We start from the raw sequence: 17,562 nt of genomic DNA, 5'->3' as shown, positions 1-17,562 counted from the left end.
CCACCGTGTGTTTACACAAGGGTCACAAAGACACCTGTATAACAAAAGTTACATTCATAAAACAAAAGTACAGCACATTTTGTTAATCAATGACTCTCTTGTATGCATGGGAGAAAAAAAAGTGCTGTATTTGGAAAGAGAAAATATTGCTTTTCTGTTCTCAAACAGGCTTTGTTAGCAGATTGAGGAAAGTCTTGTTTGTTTGTTTTTAGTTCTTTCTTTTGCTGGTTTTTGTTAATAGTTCCAGGATCTCATCCTCAAACCTTAGAGCTAGTCAATTCCTCTGCTACCCAACACTGGGTGCCAGAAACTGGGAGTATAGTAAGGGTGACAGCCATGCTGAAATGTGATTGGACAAAGAGGTTGTCATCTAGAAGCAGTAGACCATGAAGGACCCCACCAGTTCTCTCTTATCCTTTGTTGACTTTCTGTAGGCACCCTCCATCACAACTGTTTGTGGCTAGATCCAATGGAAAGAGAATCTTTATAGGTGAAGAGCCTTGTTGGCTGTATGGCTTGCTTAGGAGTAGGAATTCTAGTTTCTACCATGTCCTTGTGGGAGGGGAATTCTGGTTCCTATGACTCGCTTTTGGGGAGAATAAGAAGCAGGGGATAGGAGGGCAGGAGAAGGTCGGAGATACATTGTAATCCATCAGTTCGAAGACACCAGCCTAAGGTGATATGTTCTGAGCCACAACAGATACAAAAGGAAGCGACAGGAAGGCTGCTTTTTAGAGTATATGCAGGTGGTACTAAAGCCTGGGTGTGCTTCCTTGTTGGTTGTGAGCATCTTAAGTGGTGCTCCTCTCAGTGTATGTGCATAGTGTATAAGGGGCTTGGAGTATAATCAGGCCAGTTGTTTAGATAGTAGACGAAAACAAAATTAAAAAAAATGAGAGATTCTTTATTTTTTTGCCTTAGATATATGATCTTTTTCATGTCTGTTAAATTTGGTTTGTAAGTATTTTGTTTACTACAAAAGAGACACTACTCTCTCGTGTGGGGTGTGGATTTAGAGTAAACAGTGTGGCAGCTTTCATTTGTATCAGTTATCAACTTCGTGTCCTATCTTTTGTGTGCATGTTGAGTCTTAGTTTCTGTCTGTGGCCATTAAGTCCATTGCCATTTGTTTCCCCAAACTCTTACGCCAGGAAGCCTTGGATTGGAATAGAGATCAAGGGAAAGTATCATGCCTGTATTTTTTTTTAAATTGTAAAAATTTCATAGTTGTTGGTGAGTTTTTTTTATAGTTTTCTTAACATGTTTGACTCATACAATTATGTTCACATCTTTGTATTTAGCCAGGCTACGATGAGCTTAATCCTGATTGGAGGTTGTCTCCTGAGAAGAGAAAGAAAGTAAAAGGTGAGTAGGAGTAAGAAGCATGATTGCTACAGCTTTACGGAGGCCTCTCATTGCCTAAGTGCTCCTGAGATACAAACAGGCTCTAGACGCTCTCGTTTCACGGAACAGCCGTGGAATCTTAGCAAGGCAGCAGATCAAATGCTTTGTTTTGTTCTTATTTCTCCTTTTATGGATTTTGTTTGTTTGGTAGTATTCTAGCTCTTTTTCTTTAAAATTTTTATACCTTTCTATATTTGAAATATATATATTTTTAAATAAGCAGATACCTCTTTTGGGGAATAAGGAATGGGGGAAATAAAGATTTACTGTTAAGTGAAAGTAGTTGTTTAAATAGTAGATTAAAACAAAATAAAAAGAGAGATCTTTTATTTATTTTTTTTTGCCTTAGATATACAATCTTTTTCATGTCTGCTAAATTTGGCTTGTAAGCACTTTATTAAGGACTTAAAACAAAAAAGAACTTCAGTTTATAGTTTCCTTTTTTGTTGATCTTTCTGGCGTGATGGGACATGCCTGCTCCTGTTCTCCTTTCAGTATTCTGGACCGTTTAAGGTCTGGGGGAGTTTGGCGGTGATTTATTCCTGTCCTGGGCTGGTGCATTTGATGTTGTCACACTCATTACTGCTTCAGTCTGTTCGTGCAGTGTAGGTCCGCTGCAAATGCCTCTGCATTCTTGATTTAACATTAGCAGGTCCTATGAGTTTAGGAATGTATCCATTTCTTCTCAACCTTCTACCTTTGTGCAATACAGGCTTTCAACACACTTTGTCATAATTTTCTGGATTTCAGTGGTGCCTTTCGTAATGTTCATCCCATTAGTTCTAGTGTTATTGCTTGGGTCTTCCTGTTCCTTCTTTTGGTTAATTTCACTAAGAGTTTGTCAATTCATATTTCCAAAGAGCCGACTCTTGTTTCTTTGATTCTTGTACTGTACTTTTACTCTGAATTTCATTAATTCCACATGGTTGTTAACTCTTAGTCTGCTGGTTTTGCATTTGGCTCCTCCTGCTCCCGCCCCAGCCATTGATATGCTGCATTGTTTATTTGAGGTCACTCTGAGTTTTAAATGTAAAGGCCCATGCTATAAACTTTCCTTTAATAAACCCAGCTGTGCTGGGTCCCAAAGATTCTGAAAAGTTGTACTTTCATTTTTATGTGACTCTAGGAATTTAAAACAATTCCTTTCTGATTTCATTTTTTTTGAAATTAATTTTTTATTGGATATTTTATTTACATTTCAGATGTGATGATCCCCTTTTCCCCTTGCCCCTCAGACATTCCCTATCCCATCCTCCTTCCTTCTGCTTCTTTGAGGATGTACTTTCACCTACCCACCTACTCCTACTTCCTTGCCCTCGAATTCCCCTACACTGGGGCATCTAGCCTTCACTGGACCAAGGACCTCCTCTCCCACCTATGCCCGACAAGGCCATCCTCCCCTACATATAGCTGGAGCCATGGGTCCCTCCCTATTTGCTCCCAAGCTGGTCGTTTAGACCCTGGGAGCTCTGGTTGGTTGGTATTGTTGCTCTCCCCATGGGGCTGCAAACCTCTTCAGCTCCTTCAGTCTTCTCTCTCACTCCTCCATTGGGAACCCCATGATCAGTTCAATGGTTAGCTGTGGACATCCTCCTCTGTATATGTCATGCTCTGGCAGACCTCTAAGGAGACAGCTATATCAGGCTCATGTCAGCATGCACTTTCTGGCAGTCACATCAGTGTTTAATTTTAATAACTTCACATGAGATGGATAACCAGGTTGAGCAGTCTCCAGATGGCCCCTCCTTCAGTTTCTGTTCTACACTTTGTCTCCATATTTGCTCCCATGAGTATTTTGTTACTCCTTCTAAGAAGGACCAAAGCACCCACACTTTGGTCTTCTTTCTTCATGAGCTTCATGTAGTCTGTGATACTGACTGTGAGCTTTTGGGCTAATATCCACTTATCAGTGAGTGCATACCATATGTGTTCTTTTGTGATTGGGTTACCTCACATAGGATGATATTTTCTAGTTCCATCCATTTGCCTAAGAATTTCATGAATTCATTGTTTTTAATAGCTGAGTAGTACTCCATTGTGCAAATGTACCACATTTTCTGTATCCATTCCGCTGTTGAAGGACATCTGGGTTCTTTCCAGCTTCTAGCTATCATAAATAAGGCTGCTATGCACATAGTGGAGCATGTATCCTTGTTACATGTTGGAGCATCTTCTGGGTATATGCCCAGGAATTGTATAGCTGGGTCCTTAGGTAATGCTATGTCCAATTTTCTGAGGAACCACCAGACTGATTTCCAGAGTGGTTGTACCAGTTTGCAATCCCACCAACAATGGAGGAGTGTTCCTCTTTCTCCATGTCCTTACCAGCATCTGCTATCACCTGGGTTTTTGATCTTAGCCATTCTGACTGGTGTGAGGTGGACTCTCAGGGTTGTTTTGATTTGCATTTCCCTGATGACTAAGGATGTTGAACATTTCTTTTGGTGCTTCTCAGCCATTTGGTTCTCTCAGTTGAGAATTCTCTGTTTAGCTCTGTACCACACTTTTTAATAGGGTTATTTGGTTGTCTGGAGTCTAATTTCTTGAGTTCTTTGTATATATTGGATATCAGCCCTCTATGGGATGTGGGGTTGGTAAAGATCTTTTCCCAATCTGTTGGTTGTCATTTTGTCCTATTGACAGTGTCTTTTGCTTTACAGACGCTTTGCAATTTTATGAGGTCCTGTTTGTCAATTCTTGGATCTTAGAGCATAAGCCATTGGTGTTCTGTTTGGGAACTTTTCCCCTGTGCCCAAGTATTTGAGACTCTTCCCCACCTTTTAGTGGCATGCCTATCCTTCAAGAATATTCAGTCTCTGGATTTTGTAGTTTCTCTCTTGTATCGAATTCTGCCTTTACTCCACTACGATCCAATACAACCAAGAGATGATTGTTATTTTATGTTTTATTTTTGGGAAGATTTGCTTTATGGCCTAAAATGTAATCCATTTCTAAGAAATCTTCATGGGCTACTGTGAAGAATGCATGTTCCAAAGCTGTTAGATAGAATACTCTTGGATATCTCTTTAGTCTATTTGATATGGTGAAGGTTGGCTCTCAAGTTTATGTTTTAATTGTTTTTGAAGGGTTGTGTCTATCTATTGATCTATCTATTGATCAGAGTGAGATATTAAAGTGGTATACAGTTGAATCTCAAACTGTCTTATCTATTTGTTGTCTAGCAGTTTTATTTATGAAATTATATTCACTATTACTTATAATTGTTATATATTCTGCATAGATTGTTCCATATTCTGCATTGATTGTTCTCTTTATTAATATGTAGTAGCCCTTTTAAAAATCCTTTTGACTCCTTTTTAAAAAGAATTATTTATTTAATGTATATGAGTACACTGTAGCATCTTCAGACACACCAGAAGAGGGCAACAGATCTCATTGCAGATGGTTGTGAGCCACCATGTGGTTTCTGAGAATTCAACCTCTGGAAGAGCAGTTAGTGCTCTTAACCACTGAGCTATCTCTCCAGCCTTCCCCTTTGACTAATTTTGACTTTATCAGATATGCATATAGTTATTTGCTTGTTTTAGATTATATTAACTTTCAACCTTTTAATATCAGTCTGTGTGGCTGTGCCAATGAGATATGTCTTGTAGACAACCAAATGATGCCTCTTGGTTTTTAGTCCAATCAGCTACTGAGTGTTGAGTTGGAAACTTAAGACCATTTATTTTTAGTATTGTTATTAATAGAGTGTGCTGATTTGTGTATTTTGTTGGTTGTTTTCTTGGTTGGTTGAGCTAGTGTTATTTTTTTCTTTCAAACCTTGTTCATTTCAGGGGTTTACTGAATTAGGCCTGGTTGACTCTCTTTTGTTCTTCTCTTCCTCTCATAAAATTTATTCTTTCCTGTGCTCTTAGAATTAAGACTGCCTGTATGTGTAGGCATCCGTTAAGTACCTTCTGCAGTGCTGGCTTGGTAGCTAGGATGTTTTTCTGCTGACACTTTACCTTGAAGTGCCTTTACTCCTCTATTGATTTTTTAGAAGATGACTTTATTGGCGTCATGGTTGGCAGTTATTTACCTTCAGGGCCTCACATATCCTGCTATTCCATTCTTTCTGTTTTCTTCTGCTGAGAGGTCGGACATGAATTTTCTTTGAGAGTGGAGTTTTTCCTCTTGGAACTTTTAATAGTTTGCTTTTTAGCTTCAGCATCTTGAGTAGAATTGTGTCATGGAGTGGGCTGGTTCTCCAGTCATTTTTATTTGGGGTTCTCACTGCGTCTGTGCTTGTACTCATTCCTGTCCCTGTATTTAGGGTGTGTTTTACTATGTTTGGATGGATGGGAGTTTCTCTCCCTTTACTTTCTGCCTCATGGATGTTTATGTTTTGTTGCTTCATCATTTCCCAGTGTTCTTGGATGTTGTAGTCATGCAACATCCTTGTTTCCTGTTTCTTGTTTCTCTTTACTGAGGTCTGGAGATATAGTGTGTGTTCTTTCCAGCTGCTGGGAACATAATCCCCAGATGCAGGCATGCATCTAGAAAATCCGAATTTAAACAAATTGCCCAAGGTTTCTATCCAAAGAAATATGTTAGGGTTTCTTCTTTTTAATTGTAGTAATGATTTGTTTTCAGTCTGACTAACTAGTTTAAACTTTTCCATTTTGAGTTTACATGTCTTTCAATTTTGTGATTTATTATGATTGGCATAATTAAGCTATATCATATCAATTGTGGAATAACTACTGTTTAAGAAAAAGTGCAATGAAATTATAACAAAATACTGTCACATTTCCCTTTAAATCCCTCAGTTTGGTGAGTCATAATTCATTTTAGCCTCAAAGTTCTTTGTTGGTCTTGAATTTTTTTCTCTGTTAGTTAAATGGTTTGGAGCATATCTGCACTGGAAGCTGTTATTTTTTAAATATTATATATTTTTAATTACTAAATATCTGTCTGAAAATGATCTAGTATGTTTTCTAATAGCTTTTATAACATATATGTGAGATTTATACACATCTACTTTTTAGCTTACTATCCTGAAACTCATTACATATCTCTTTCTTGGATATATAATTATGTTTTTATTTTAAGTTTTTCGGTGCTTACGTTTTTATTTTATGTCCATTGCTGTTTTGCCTGCATGTATGTCTGTGTGAGGGTGTCATATCCCTTGGAACTGAAGTCAGAGGCAGGTGTGAACTGCCATGGATGTGCTGGGCACTGTGGTTCCTCTGGAAGAGTAGACAGTGCTCTTGGCTGCTGTACCTCTCTCCTCCCCCATCATTGTGGTTTTAATGTTTTCTCCCTCTGCTTGGGTTCAAACTCAGAGTCTTACAAATGGTAAGCAAGAGCTCCGACAGTGGACTCCACTTGTCAGCTGCGTGTCATGGTTTTGAGGAAGAGGACCTTAATTTGCTTACTTTTCTCCCTTCATAGATTTGGCTGGTTGTTGCTGCTGAGGCAGACCTTGAATTGCTGTACCTTTTCTATCTTTACCTGAGTAAGAATTTGAGTGATGGGTTTAGTTTTATTTTTTCCTTGTTTTAAAGCATCTTTGAGGTGCTCCAAATATAAAATAACTTGGATTTTAAGATATTATATTAAATATTTTGCTTTTAAATCACTTCTGCAAATGTGTTTAAATTTTCTTTTTCTATTAGATAAAGAGTCCTTTTATCCACTGATTGATGTCAATTGGTGGGCAGATGGAGCAGTGACCTTGGCTCGGTGCTCTGGTGCATTAACTGTTTCATCAGCGAAAAGTTTGAAGAATTTGCTGGGAAAGTCCTGTGAATGGTTTGAGCCCTCCCCCCAGGTCACTGCCACCCACGATGGGGGATTCTTAAGTTTGGAGGTGAGAGTGAACGTGCATTGCATTACAAATCTGTCTGTCTGGCTTTCTTCTTCTTCTTCTTCTTCTTCTTCTTCTTCTTCTTCTTCTTCTTCTTCTTCTTCTTCTTCTTTTTGTGTGTGTGTGTACATGATGTAGTTCTATGTTTAAATATAAGTGCTTTTGAAATAAAATATTAAGTCTAATATGAAAAGTCCAATCGTCCATGAATTACATGTATTGTATTGCTATGAGAATAAAAACATAGCTATTTTGTTTCCTGTAAAACATTTCATCTTTGGTGGACTTGATCAATTTTTTTTTCTTTTTTTTCTTCTAGATGAGCCATTTGAAAATGTAGACTGCTGTCATTACTTCCTGGTTAAAAACTACTTAATGTTTATATTAGTATTCACTGAAAGTATCACAACCTAAATTTTTTTTTCTTTCAGAAAAAACTTTTCTCATGATGAAAGAGTTGAAAGTAGAGACTGTTTCTTTATAGCTGTGTTTAGTCATTTAGAGGTCTTATTTAAGTCTTCCAAGAGTACAGTCCTACGTAGCTTGACTTCTGTAGGGTACAGTGACAGGTATTCGTTAGTCTGAAGTGGATCATCTAGTCAAAGATCCCCCTTACAGAAAATGACAGTTTAAACTCCAAGCCAATTCTGTTAAGTCTGAATGAACGTTATCTTTGGCAGCCATGCTCTCAGCCTCAGCATCTGTGGAGCCGGCGGACTGTTTAAAAGGAACATCAGAAGCCTTTTCCTGGCAAATAAATACCTTCATGTCACTTTCTAAATTGTCTTCTTATTTTTCTACAGCAAGTACAGATATATTAATAGTTAAAGAAATTCATATCCTCACTCTTTTCATTTCTGTATAATAATTGCACACATCTACATGAGTGGCCTATTATTAAAGTTTTCTTCAGCTTTAAAAGTTTAGAAGCCACATGGATGTGTATATCTTACATCTTTGATTTGCTTTGTTTCTTTTGGATCCATTTTGAATGATATGCAAAGAATCAAGCCAGAGTATAATTAAAATATTTTTTTCATTAGCTCTTAAATAATCTGTCTCTAGTTTCTTCTTATTAATTTTAATCTCCCTTTTCAATTTAGTGTGAAATTAAACTTGCCCCTAAACGGTCACGAGTGGAGATGAGGGCTGGAGAAGAAGATGAAGGGGAAGCGGATTCTGACTCAGATCATGAAACCTCCGCCAAAGCTCGCTATTTTGGATACATCAAGCAAGGCCTTTACTTAGTTACGGAGATGGAGAGGTTCGCACCTCCTCGGAAACGGCCTCGAACTATCACAAAGAACTACCGCCTTGTGAGTCTGCGCTCCACAACTCCAGAGGAGCTTTATCAGAGAAAGGTGAGGGTCCTGCTGCTTCCAGCTTTTGTAGCACAGTTGCTACTATTTCAATGAGGAAAAAAATTAAAAGAGGGCATGTTGGCTCCCTGACATGTTAAAAATAACAGTTCTGTAAGCTTTTCGAACAATGCCCTCTTTCTAACTGAGTAATTACAAGTCAGTAGATAGAGAACTCAGGTAGAGATAACCAGAGGATAAAGCGTGAGGACCAGAATTCAGATGCTAGTACCCAGCTAAATGCCTGGTGGGCATGCAGCCCTTTGGTAACTCGAGTGCTCAGGAAGGAGAGGTTGGAATCCCTAAAATGAGCTAGCTAGCTAGCTGGACTAGCCAAATCAGTGAGCTCCGAGTTCAAGTGAGAGACCTTGCCTTTTGTATAAGGGAGAAAGCAATTGAAGGAGATGTTTATCCAGCTTTGGTCTCCAAATGTACACGCACATATACCTTTCATATGTGTGTGGTGTGCACACGAGTGAGTGTGTGTGTATGTGTTTTAGTATGTTGCATGGTGCTTGCTTGAAGGCCAGAGGGAAACTTGCAGGAGTCAGTTCTCTTTTTCTAACATGTGGTTATCTCCTTCTATCAGTGATTAAATTCAGGTTGTCTGGTTTGGCATCATGGACCTTTACCCACTGAACTGCCCTGTTGCTCCTAGCTTGAGGCTTTGGCTACCTGCTGTTTGCCTTCAGCTGTCCCTCTTTTGTGTACTAAGTACAGATCTGTCCTAGATTACAGATGGTGAGGAAAGACTTTAGCATCTGGTTTTGAAGCCTGTGTGGCTAACACTGCCTCTTAGGGCTATTTGCTATGCTCTGCAATATTTTAAGTGAGCACTGACTTGAGCCAGACTGCAGCCTGCCTCTAATCTCGGGTTTTGCCACTGTTGGAATGTGTAAGCCAAGTGCTTTTCATCATGTTTGTTAAAGTGATAAAGGAATTCCTGATTCAGCTGCTTCTCAGAATGTCTGTGAACTTCTGATGACACTCTTCAGTGTGTTCTTAACTTGTTGCACAGGCCAGGTGAGTGTCTTGATTCTTCCTCTCATCAGAGTGGCCTCATGGGTAATTCATGTCTGTTTCCTTGACAAAGATTGAAAGTGAAGAATATGAAGAAGCCTTGTCTTTGGCTCAGACCTACGGCCTAGATACTGACCTTGTCTATCAGAGGCAGTGGAGGAAGTCAGCTGTCAACATTGCTTCAATTCAGAATTACTTGGTATGTATAAATAGTTGTGGTAACATGATGAAATTTATATTCATGGATTATCTTTTGTTTCTAGAGAATTTCCCACTGCTAATATTTGTGTAGGTAAAGAAGTGCTTTCTTAGAAAAACTGTCAGAATCTCCTGCTTCTGCCACAGGATTTTGATGCTGAAGATATTGAATATACACTCTCTGATAATCTAGCCATCTCTCTAATTGTTTCCATTATTGTACCTTTCTGCACCCACATTGGTCATGGCCTACTGAAGAACCACTAGCAGAGTTTCAGTGAGGAGATTTGTGTTTCTGGTAACCAGAGATTATGAATAAAGGGATGAAGAGAACTTGAAGGAATACCTTCAGACCAAGAGACTGCATTTAGGAGGAAGGCCTGCCCTTCTACTGGGATGGACATTGTCGCAGGAAAAGTAGTTGGGACAAATTGCACTGAAGGAAACTTCTAAGATTGTTTTAGATTAGGGTTGTTTTTAGGTGGCTTGGTTTGAGATAAAGAGAGAAGCTGGATATCTTCTGCTCAGGTACCAGTGAGGCAAGGTGGCTAGAAAGCCCAGGTGCTAACAAGCAGGACACTTCTCAGAAGCAGAGTACAGATGAGAGTTGGTAACTAGGAATCATGCCAGGATTGGCAAGAAAAACTTTCCACTCCAATATGGGAGATCCAGTGAGGGAAGCTTTCCACATAGATGCGAGGGAGCTTGGGTATGAGGAATCTGCTTCCCACATAGATGCAAGGGAGCTTGGGTATGAGGAATCTGCTTCCCACATAGATGCAAGGGAGCTTGGGTATGAGGAATCTGCTCTCAGGAGTGCTTCTGAAATCTAGTGTTAAGTTGTTCTGACAGTAGGACAGCATTAGTACCACCAGGTTTGTCTCCTTTCCCCCAACACTCTCAGGCCTTGTTGCCTACCAAGTCAGAGGACCAAGAGGAAGAGAACCAAAGTGCTTATGAGTTGGAGAGCAGCATCCTTTCCTTTGCAGTGGCCTTCAGAGCTGTCTGTAATAATGCTGCTGTGATCTCAGTTAACTATAAGAAATGTTGTCACTTGACCAGCCTGGAGAGGAACTGTGAAGCTCAGAGGGAGTAAATGGATAACTGACATATAAACTTGTTCAAAATAGTCTTTTTGGCTTACATCCCATAGTTGGATCCTTTTTAACGCAGGCCTCCATGTTATAATTATTATGCAGCTTTGTAGTCAGTTTGGGTTGTTATATCAAAAATACATTCAGCATCTTGAACAACAACAACAAAAAAGTTATTTCCCCAAATTTTGGAGGCTGGGAAATTCACGATCAATATACGAGCCCTAGTGACATTACTCACCTTTCTTTGAAGATGGATCCCTTATTGCTGTGTCCTTGTATGTCAGAGAACACTGACAGAGGAAACAGGTCTTGCTAGTCTTTTGGGCACTAATCCATACCTTGGGAATAGTCTTTTGTCTTGCTGTCTATCTGTCTGTCTGTGTTGAGACAGAACCTCACTGTGTTACTCTGACTGGCCTGAAATATGCTATGTAGGCCAGGCTGGCCTGAAACTCATGAGGATCTACTTAGTTCTGCCTCTTGAGTGTTGGGATTAAAGATGTATGCTCTTACTCTGGTGGGAATAGTTTCTCAACATACAACTTCTGGGTGCAAGCCTGTATGTTTTGACCCTTGACATCTCTGCCAGGAAGTAGTTAGACTCATGGGATGACTTTAAAAGCTTGGAGCTATTGATCTCATATTTAGAGAGAAAAACATTTTTGCCTTTAGGAAGATTCTAGAAAATGCTAGGAGAATTTTATAGTAATTTTTTGTCTAAATGTTCACATATATAAGTAATTAAAATAAAACCATGGTCTGAAATTATTTGTAAGACACTGGTATTTCAACCAAATATGATTTTCAACCAAGTATGATTAACTATTAATCTTTCTACCAACTAACAGAGGTGAGTAAGCATCAGGGCCAACAGCAGAAGGGAGGAGGCAGAGTTGTTTGTGTTGGGCTTACAAATGCACCATTTCCATCCTGCATCATCTTTCATTGTGTGGTTTAGGATGGAAGCTCCTGGGTGCATGACAAAGCAAGCAAAGTATGTGTCTTTGTTTTTGTTTGGAAAATATTTGGTTTAGTAAAATAGAGAATTTCCGTAAATTCTTGGCTAGTTTGAGCTGTGGAGCAATTGTTAGATCATCCAAGATCTAGTAGGATCCTGTATCAAAAATAAGAGGATAGAGGTGCATAGGCAGTTTCTGCTGTTATGAAACTCATAGAGAGGAGGAGGGCCTGGCCTCATACTTAGCATGTACATAACCACACCAGAAGAATGCTCATAAACCTGTAGCTCAGTGACAGTTGTGATCATTGTTTATAAAGGAAGGCTTTCTGTAGTAAAAATTCAAAATAGGCCTTTTCCGGTCAGAAGAGAGGATATTGTCAAGAGTGCAAGCAGAATGATCAAATTAAGTCTGTGATATAGCCCGTAAGGTGACATCTAAATCTATCTCAGTCACTATTGGTTGTCCTCATGTCCATGTCAGTGCCTGAAGCATTTCATGGATAAGTGAGCTCTATTAAGTCAGCCAGTGGTGACTAATGGTAGTAGACATTGGGAAACAGGAGTAAAGAGTATTGATTTGCATTTGGGTGAGTGATGAAAACTTGTGATCACTTGGCTTTGTTTTAGGGTAGTGATGGATTTATGGTAGATGATGTAGAGGAAGACTGGTGTAAGAGGAAAGGTGTATAAGAAAGCCAGCTAGGGTCAAAGAAATCCTACAGTGTTCCTGCCATCATGTTTTGATGCTTTAGACAAGTCTTCAGACTTAAGTGATGGTAGAATGTGTAAAGAAATAGAGAATGTGAATCATTGGGTAACTAAGAGGATGTGCCTGGGAAGGGGGCAAATCAGATTTTGGAGATAAAAGGAGCAATTGGAAGTGAAGTATTGGTCCCCTGTCCTTCTGAAGAACAGCAGACTATGACTTGGTATGAGTGAGTTGGCTTCACACTGTGTGATAGATTTTACAGTCAAATAAAGATGTAACCATGGTATGTGAGTCTGTTTTGAGTGCTTACTACCTTAGGGGGCAACATGTATTTTATCTTTTTGCTTTATATTCTTTATTTTACAACCAAGACATAAACTATAGGTATCTACAAAAGAACTTTTTTATACTTGTAGAAAAGGGTACTAGAGTTTTGTGTTTCATTGTGGCTCATTAGTGCTTTTCCCACCCCTTTGAGTCTTTTCTTCTTCCCATCTTAACTCCTCTGTGACGCCCCTGACCCACAGAGCTTCTCTCTACCCCGCACCCACACCATCAAGCCTGGCTGGGATTCAGACTCGGGTTTTGTGGAAGAGGAGGAGGAAAGATTGTAGGATTGAAGACTAAGGAAATAAGGTTCTTCCACACACCACAGGAGTGATCCCATCTGAACTCACAGATAGCTGTGTCAGCATACACACAGGTCTAAACCAGACAGGATCTTAGCACTGAGCAGGGGAAGTAGACACAAAGTCCCTCCCCTAACCAAGAAGCTGTTTTCAACTGATACTTGCTAGGAGATGGGGAATCAGTTTTTTTTCCACTGGAGTGTCACTAAATGTCATCCACACTCCAGGGCAAGCTGCATGGTCAGGAGAGATTGGCCAAGACATAAAGGACTTCATGCCTCTCTCTCTTTCCTTTTTGCATGTATTGTTTCATTTTGGTGTTTTTTGCTTTATTGATCCTAAACTACTCCCCAGCCCCCTTTGGGGGAGAGGATGAAAGAACATGAGTTGGTTCAATAGGGGTGTTAGGAACATCTGGGAGGAGCTAGGGATGGGGACAGAATGTGACCAAAGTATAGTGTATGAAAATGTAAACAAACAAGCAAAACTGAAGGTAAAGTCCTGTGGAATCATACCTCCTGTATCCAGCTGCTGTGAACAATAGTAAGATGAATTAGCAGTTTGTAAGACGCTACCTAGGACCAAATTTTTAATGGTGCCAATACCTGTCTAGTAATAATTCTAGAAAGCGATCATCAGGTTTTGTAAGGTACAATCTGTTCTTAAATGCCTCTGTTTATTTTTCTTTGTATGTAGAGTAAAATCAAGAAGAGGTCTTGGGTTCTCCATGAATGTTTGGAGAGAGTTCCTGAGAACGTGGACGCTGCCAAGGAACTGCTGCAGTATGGCTTGAAAGGCACAGACCTCGAGGCTCTCATCGCCATAGGGAAGGGCGTAGATGATGGCAGGTTGGTTTTGGAGGTTTGCAAGGTGACTTGGAGAAAGCTGAGGCTGCAGCATTGGGTCAGGTATTCGTTGAGCATGTTGTCGAAGCTGTTGCAGTTGATTGGTGCTGTCTTCCCTTTCAGTTAAATGATGCTGAGGCATACCGGGTCTTCTCAGACTATTTAGATGCCAGGGCTTCATGGCACTAACAACTTGTGGGGTCATACTCAGTGCCTTCTGGATTTAACACTGTTCAAGTGCCAGTTAGTAATATAGTAATAGTTGTAAATTGTTGTCAAGCTGTTGCTTATCAGACATTTGGGACTTTGATGAGATATGAATGATAATATATACTTGATAATTAACTAATATAAATAAGATTAACATTTTATACTATGTTAAGATTATAAATAATGTGATACTTATTTCTATGAAATGCAAATCAAAACCATGGCAACTTATCATTTAAATCCAGTTACAGTGGCTCTTATCAAAAAAGATAATAAATAAAAAATGGTAGTGAGGATACAGAGAAACTCTTACACAATTTTAGTGATACTGTAAATTGATATAACCATCATGAAAAATGAAAAGTAGGTTCCTCAAGATATTAAAAAGAGAAAAACTATGTGATCCAGGGATTCTGTTAATGTATATTTATAAGAAGGAAATGAAAACATTTTACTAAGGAGATAAATGTATACCCCTATTTAAAATATCTAAGACACAGAATTTAAGACAGAATCAACTAAGATTTACACAATTGAATAGTCAAATCATTTTTTTGCCCCTAAAACCACAAAGTTGGGGCGTAGAGAAATGGCTTAATGGTTAAAAGCACTTGTTGGTATTTGAGAGGCCCTGAGTTTGGGTGGCAGGATCCACATTGTGCACCTCACAACTGCTTTTACTCTAGTCCCAGGGGATCTGGATTTTCATGTTTGTGCGCACACACACATAAAGTAAATAAATCTTTTTTATTGAATATTTTATTTACATTTCAAATATGATCTCCTTTCCCCATTCTCCCTTATACCTAGGAACCCCCTATTTCATCCCTCCTCTTCCTGCTTATGTGAGAATTTGCCCTCACCCACCTAACCACTCCCACCTCCCCACCTATGAATTCCCCCACACTGGGGCATCCAGCCTTCATTGGACCCACCTATGCCCAACAATGCCATTCTCCCCTACATATACAGCTGGAGCCATGGGGCCCTCCCTATGTGCTCCCAAGCTGGTGGTTTAGACCCTGGGAGCTCTGGTTGGTTGGTATTGTTGCTCTCCCCATGGGGCTACAAACCTTTTAGCTCTTTCAGTTTTCTCTCTCACTCCTCCATTGGGAACCCCATGATCAGTTCAGTGGTTAGCTGTGAGCATCTGCCTCTGGCTCTGGCAGACCTCTAAGGAGACAGCTATATCAGGCTCTTGTCAGCATACTTCCTGGGATCCACATCAGTGTCTAACAGTTATCAGTGACTGAACAAGGGATGAATACCACGTCCTTACCAGCATCTGCTGTCACCTGGGTTTTTGCTCTTAGTCATTCTGACTGGTGTGAGGTAGAATCTCAGGGTTGTTTTGATTTGCATTTCCCTGATGACTAAGGATGTTGAACATTTCTTTCGGTGCTTCTCAGCCATTCGAGTTTTCTCAGTTGAGAATTCTCTGTTTAGCTCTGTACCACACTTTTTAATAGGGTTATTTGGTTGTCTGGAGTCTAATTTCTTGAGTTCTTTGTATATATTGGATATCAGCTCTCTATGGGATGTGGGGTTGGTAAAGATCTTTTCCCAATCTGTTGGTTGCTGTTTTGTCCTATTGACAATGTCATTTGCCTTACAGAAGCTTTGCAATTTTATGAGGTCCCATTTGTCAATTCTTGATCTCAGAGCATAAGCCATTGGTATTCTGTTCAGGAAATTTTCCCCTGTGCCCATGTGTTTGAGGCTCTTTCCCACTTTTTCTTCTATTAGTTTCAGTGTATCTGGTTTTATGTGCAGGTCCTTTATCCACTTGGACTTGAGCTTTGTACAAGGAGATAAGAATGGATCAATTTGCATTCTTCTACATGCTGACCTCTAGTTGAACCACCACCATTTATTTGAAAATGCTGTTCTTTTTCCACTGGATGGTTTTAGCTTCTTTGTCCAAGATCAAGTCACTATAGGTGTGTGGTTTCATTTCTGGGTCTTCAATTCTCTTCCAGTGACCTTCCTTCCTGTCTCTGTACCAATACCATGCAGTTTTTATCACTATTGCTCTGTAGTACAGCTTGAGGTCAGGGATCGTGATTTCCCCAGAAGTTTTTTTATTGTTGAGAATAGTTCTTGCTATCCTGGGTTTTTGTTATTCCAAATAAATGTGCAAATTGCTCTTTCTATCTCTATGAAGAATTGATTTGGAATTTTGATGAGATTGCATTGAATCTGTAGATTGCTTTTGGTAAAATGTCCATTTTTCCTATATTAATCCTGCCAATCCATGAGCATGGGAGATCTTTCCATCTTCTGAGATCTTTGATTTTTTTCTTCAGAGATGTGAAGTTCTTGTCATACAGATCTTTTACTTGCTTGGTTAGATTCACATCAAGATATTTTATATTATTTGTGACTATTTTGAAGGGTGTCTTTTCCCTAATTTCTTTCTCAGTCTGTTTCTTCTTTGAGTAGAGGAAGGCTACTGATTTGTTTGAGTTGATTTTATATCCAGCCACTTTGCTGAAATTGTTTATCAGGTTTAGGAGTTCTCTGGTGGAAGTTTTAGGGTCACTTAAAGTATACTATCATATCATCTGCAAATAGTGAAATTTGGACTTCTTCCTTCCCTATTTGTATCCATTTGACTTCTTTTTGTTGTCTAATTGCTCTGGCTAGGACTTCTAGTACTATATTGAATAGTTAGGGAGAGTGTGGGCAGCCTTGTCTAGTTCCTGATTTTAGTGGGATTGCTTCAAGTTTCTCTCAATTTAGTTTGACGTTGGCTACTGGATTATTGTGTATTGCTTTTACTTTGTTTAGGTATGGGCCTTGAATTCCTGATCTTTCCAAGACTTTTACCATGAAGGGATGTTGAATTTTGTCAAATGCTTTCTCAGCATCTAGTGAGATGATCATGTGTGTTTTTTCTTTGAGTTTGTTTATATAGTGGATTACGTTGATGGATTTCCTAATATTGAACCATCCCTTCATTCCTGGGATAAAGCCTACTTGATCATGATGGCTGATTGTTTTGATGTGTTTTTGGATTTAGTTTGTGAAAACTTTATTGAGTATTTTTGCATCAATATTCATAAAGGAGATTGGTCTGAAGTTCTCTTTCTTTGTTGGGTCTTTGTGTGGTTTAGGTATGAGTGTGATTGTGGCTTTGTAGAAGGAATTGGGTAGTGTTCCTTCTGTTTCTATTTTTTCTAATTGTTTGAAGAGAGTTGGTATTAGGTTTTCTATGAAGGTCTGATAGAATTCTGTAAAACCACCTGGTCCTGGGCTGTTTTTGGTGGTGAGACTGTTAATGACTGCTGCTATTTCTTTAGGGGTTATGGGACTG

The 17,562-nt window shown here is 39.3% G+C and overlaps 1 protein-coding gene across 2 annotated transcripts in view; it reads left to right on the top strand.

Annotated features, from left to right (window-relative positions):
• Positions 1-17,562, top strand: part of Nbas (NBAS subunit of NRZ tethering complex) — a 284,871-nt gene that overhangs the window by 47,864 nt on the left and 219,445 nt on the right. For both annotated transcript variants that reach the window (XM_034514140.2, XM_076942115.1), the window contains exons 13-17: positions 1,302-1,365; positions 7,029-7,222; positions 8,323-8,580; positions 9,671-9,796; positions 13,888-14,039. In XM_034514140.2, coding sequence (XP_034370031.1) covers positions 1,302-1,365; positions 7,029-7,222; positions 8,323-8,580; positions 9,671-9,796; positions 13,888-14,039 — 794 coding nt within the window. The remainder of the gene's footprint in view (positions 1-1,301; positions 1,366-7,028; positions 7,223-8,322; positions 8,581-9,670; positions 9,797-13,887; positions 14,040-17,562) is intronic.

This window comes from Arvicanthis niloticus, chromosome 11, assembly GCF_011762505.2.
Source record: "Arvicanthis niloticus isolate mArvNil1 chromosome 11, mArvNil1.pat.X, whole genome shotgun sequence".
NCBI classification, from domain to species: Eukaryota; Metazoa; Chordata; class Mammalia; order Rodentia; family Muridae; genus Arvicanthis; species Arvicanthis niloticus.
The sequence above is the reverse complement of the archived record's forward strand: the minus strand, read 5'-3'. Positions and strand labels throughout refer to the sequence as shown.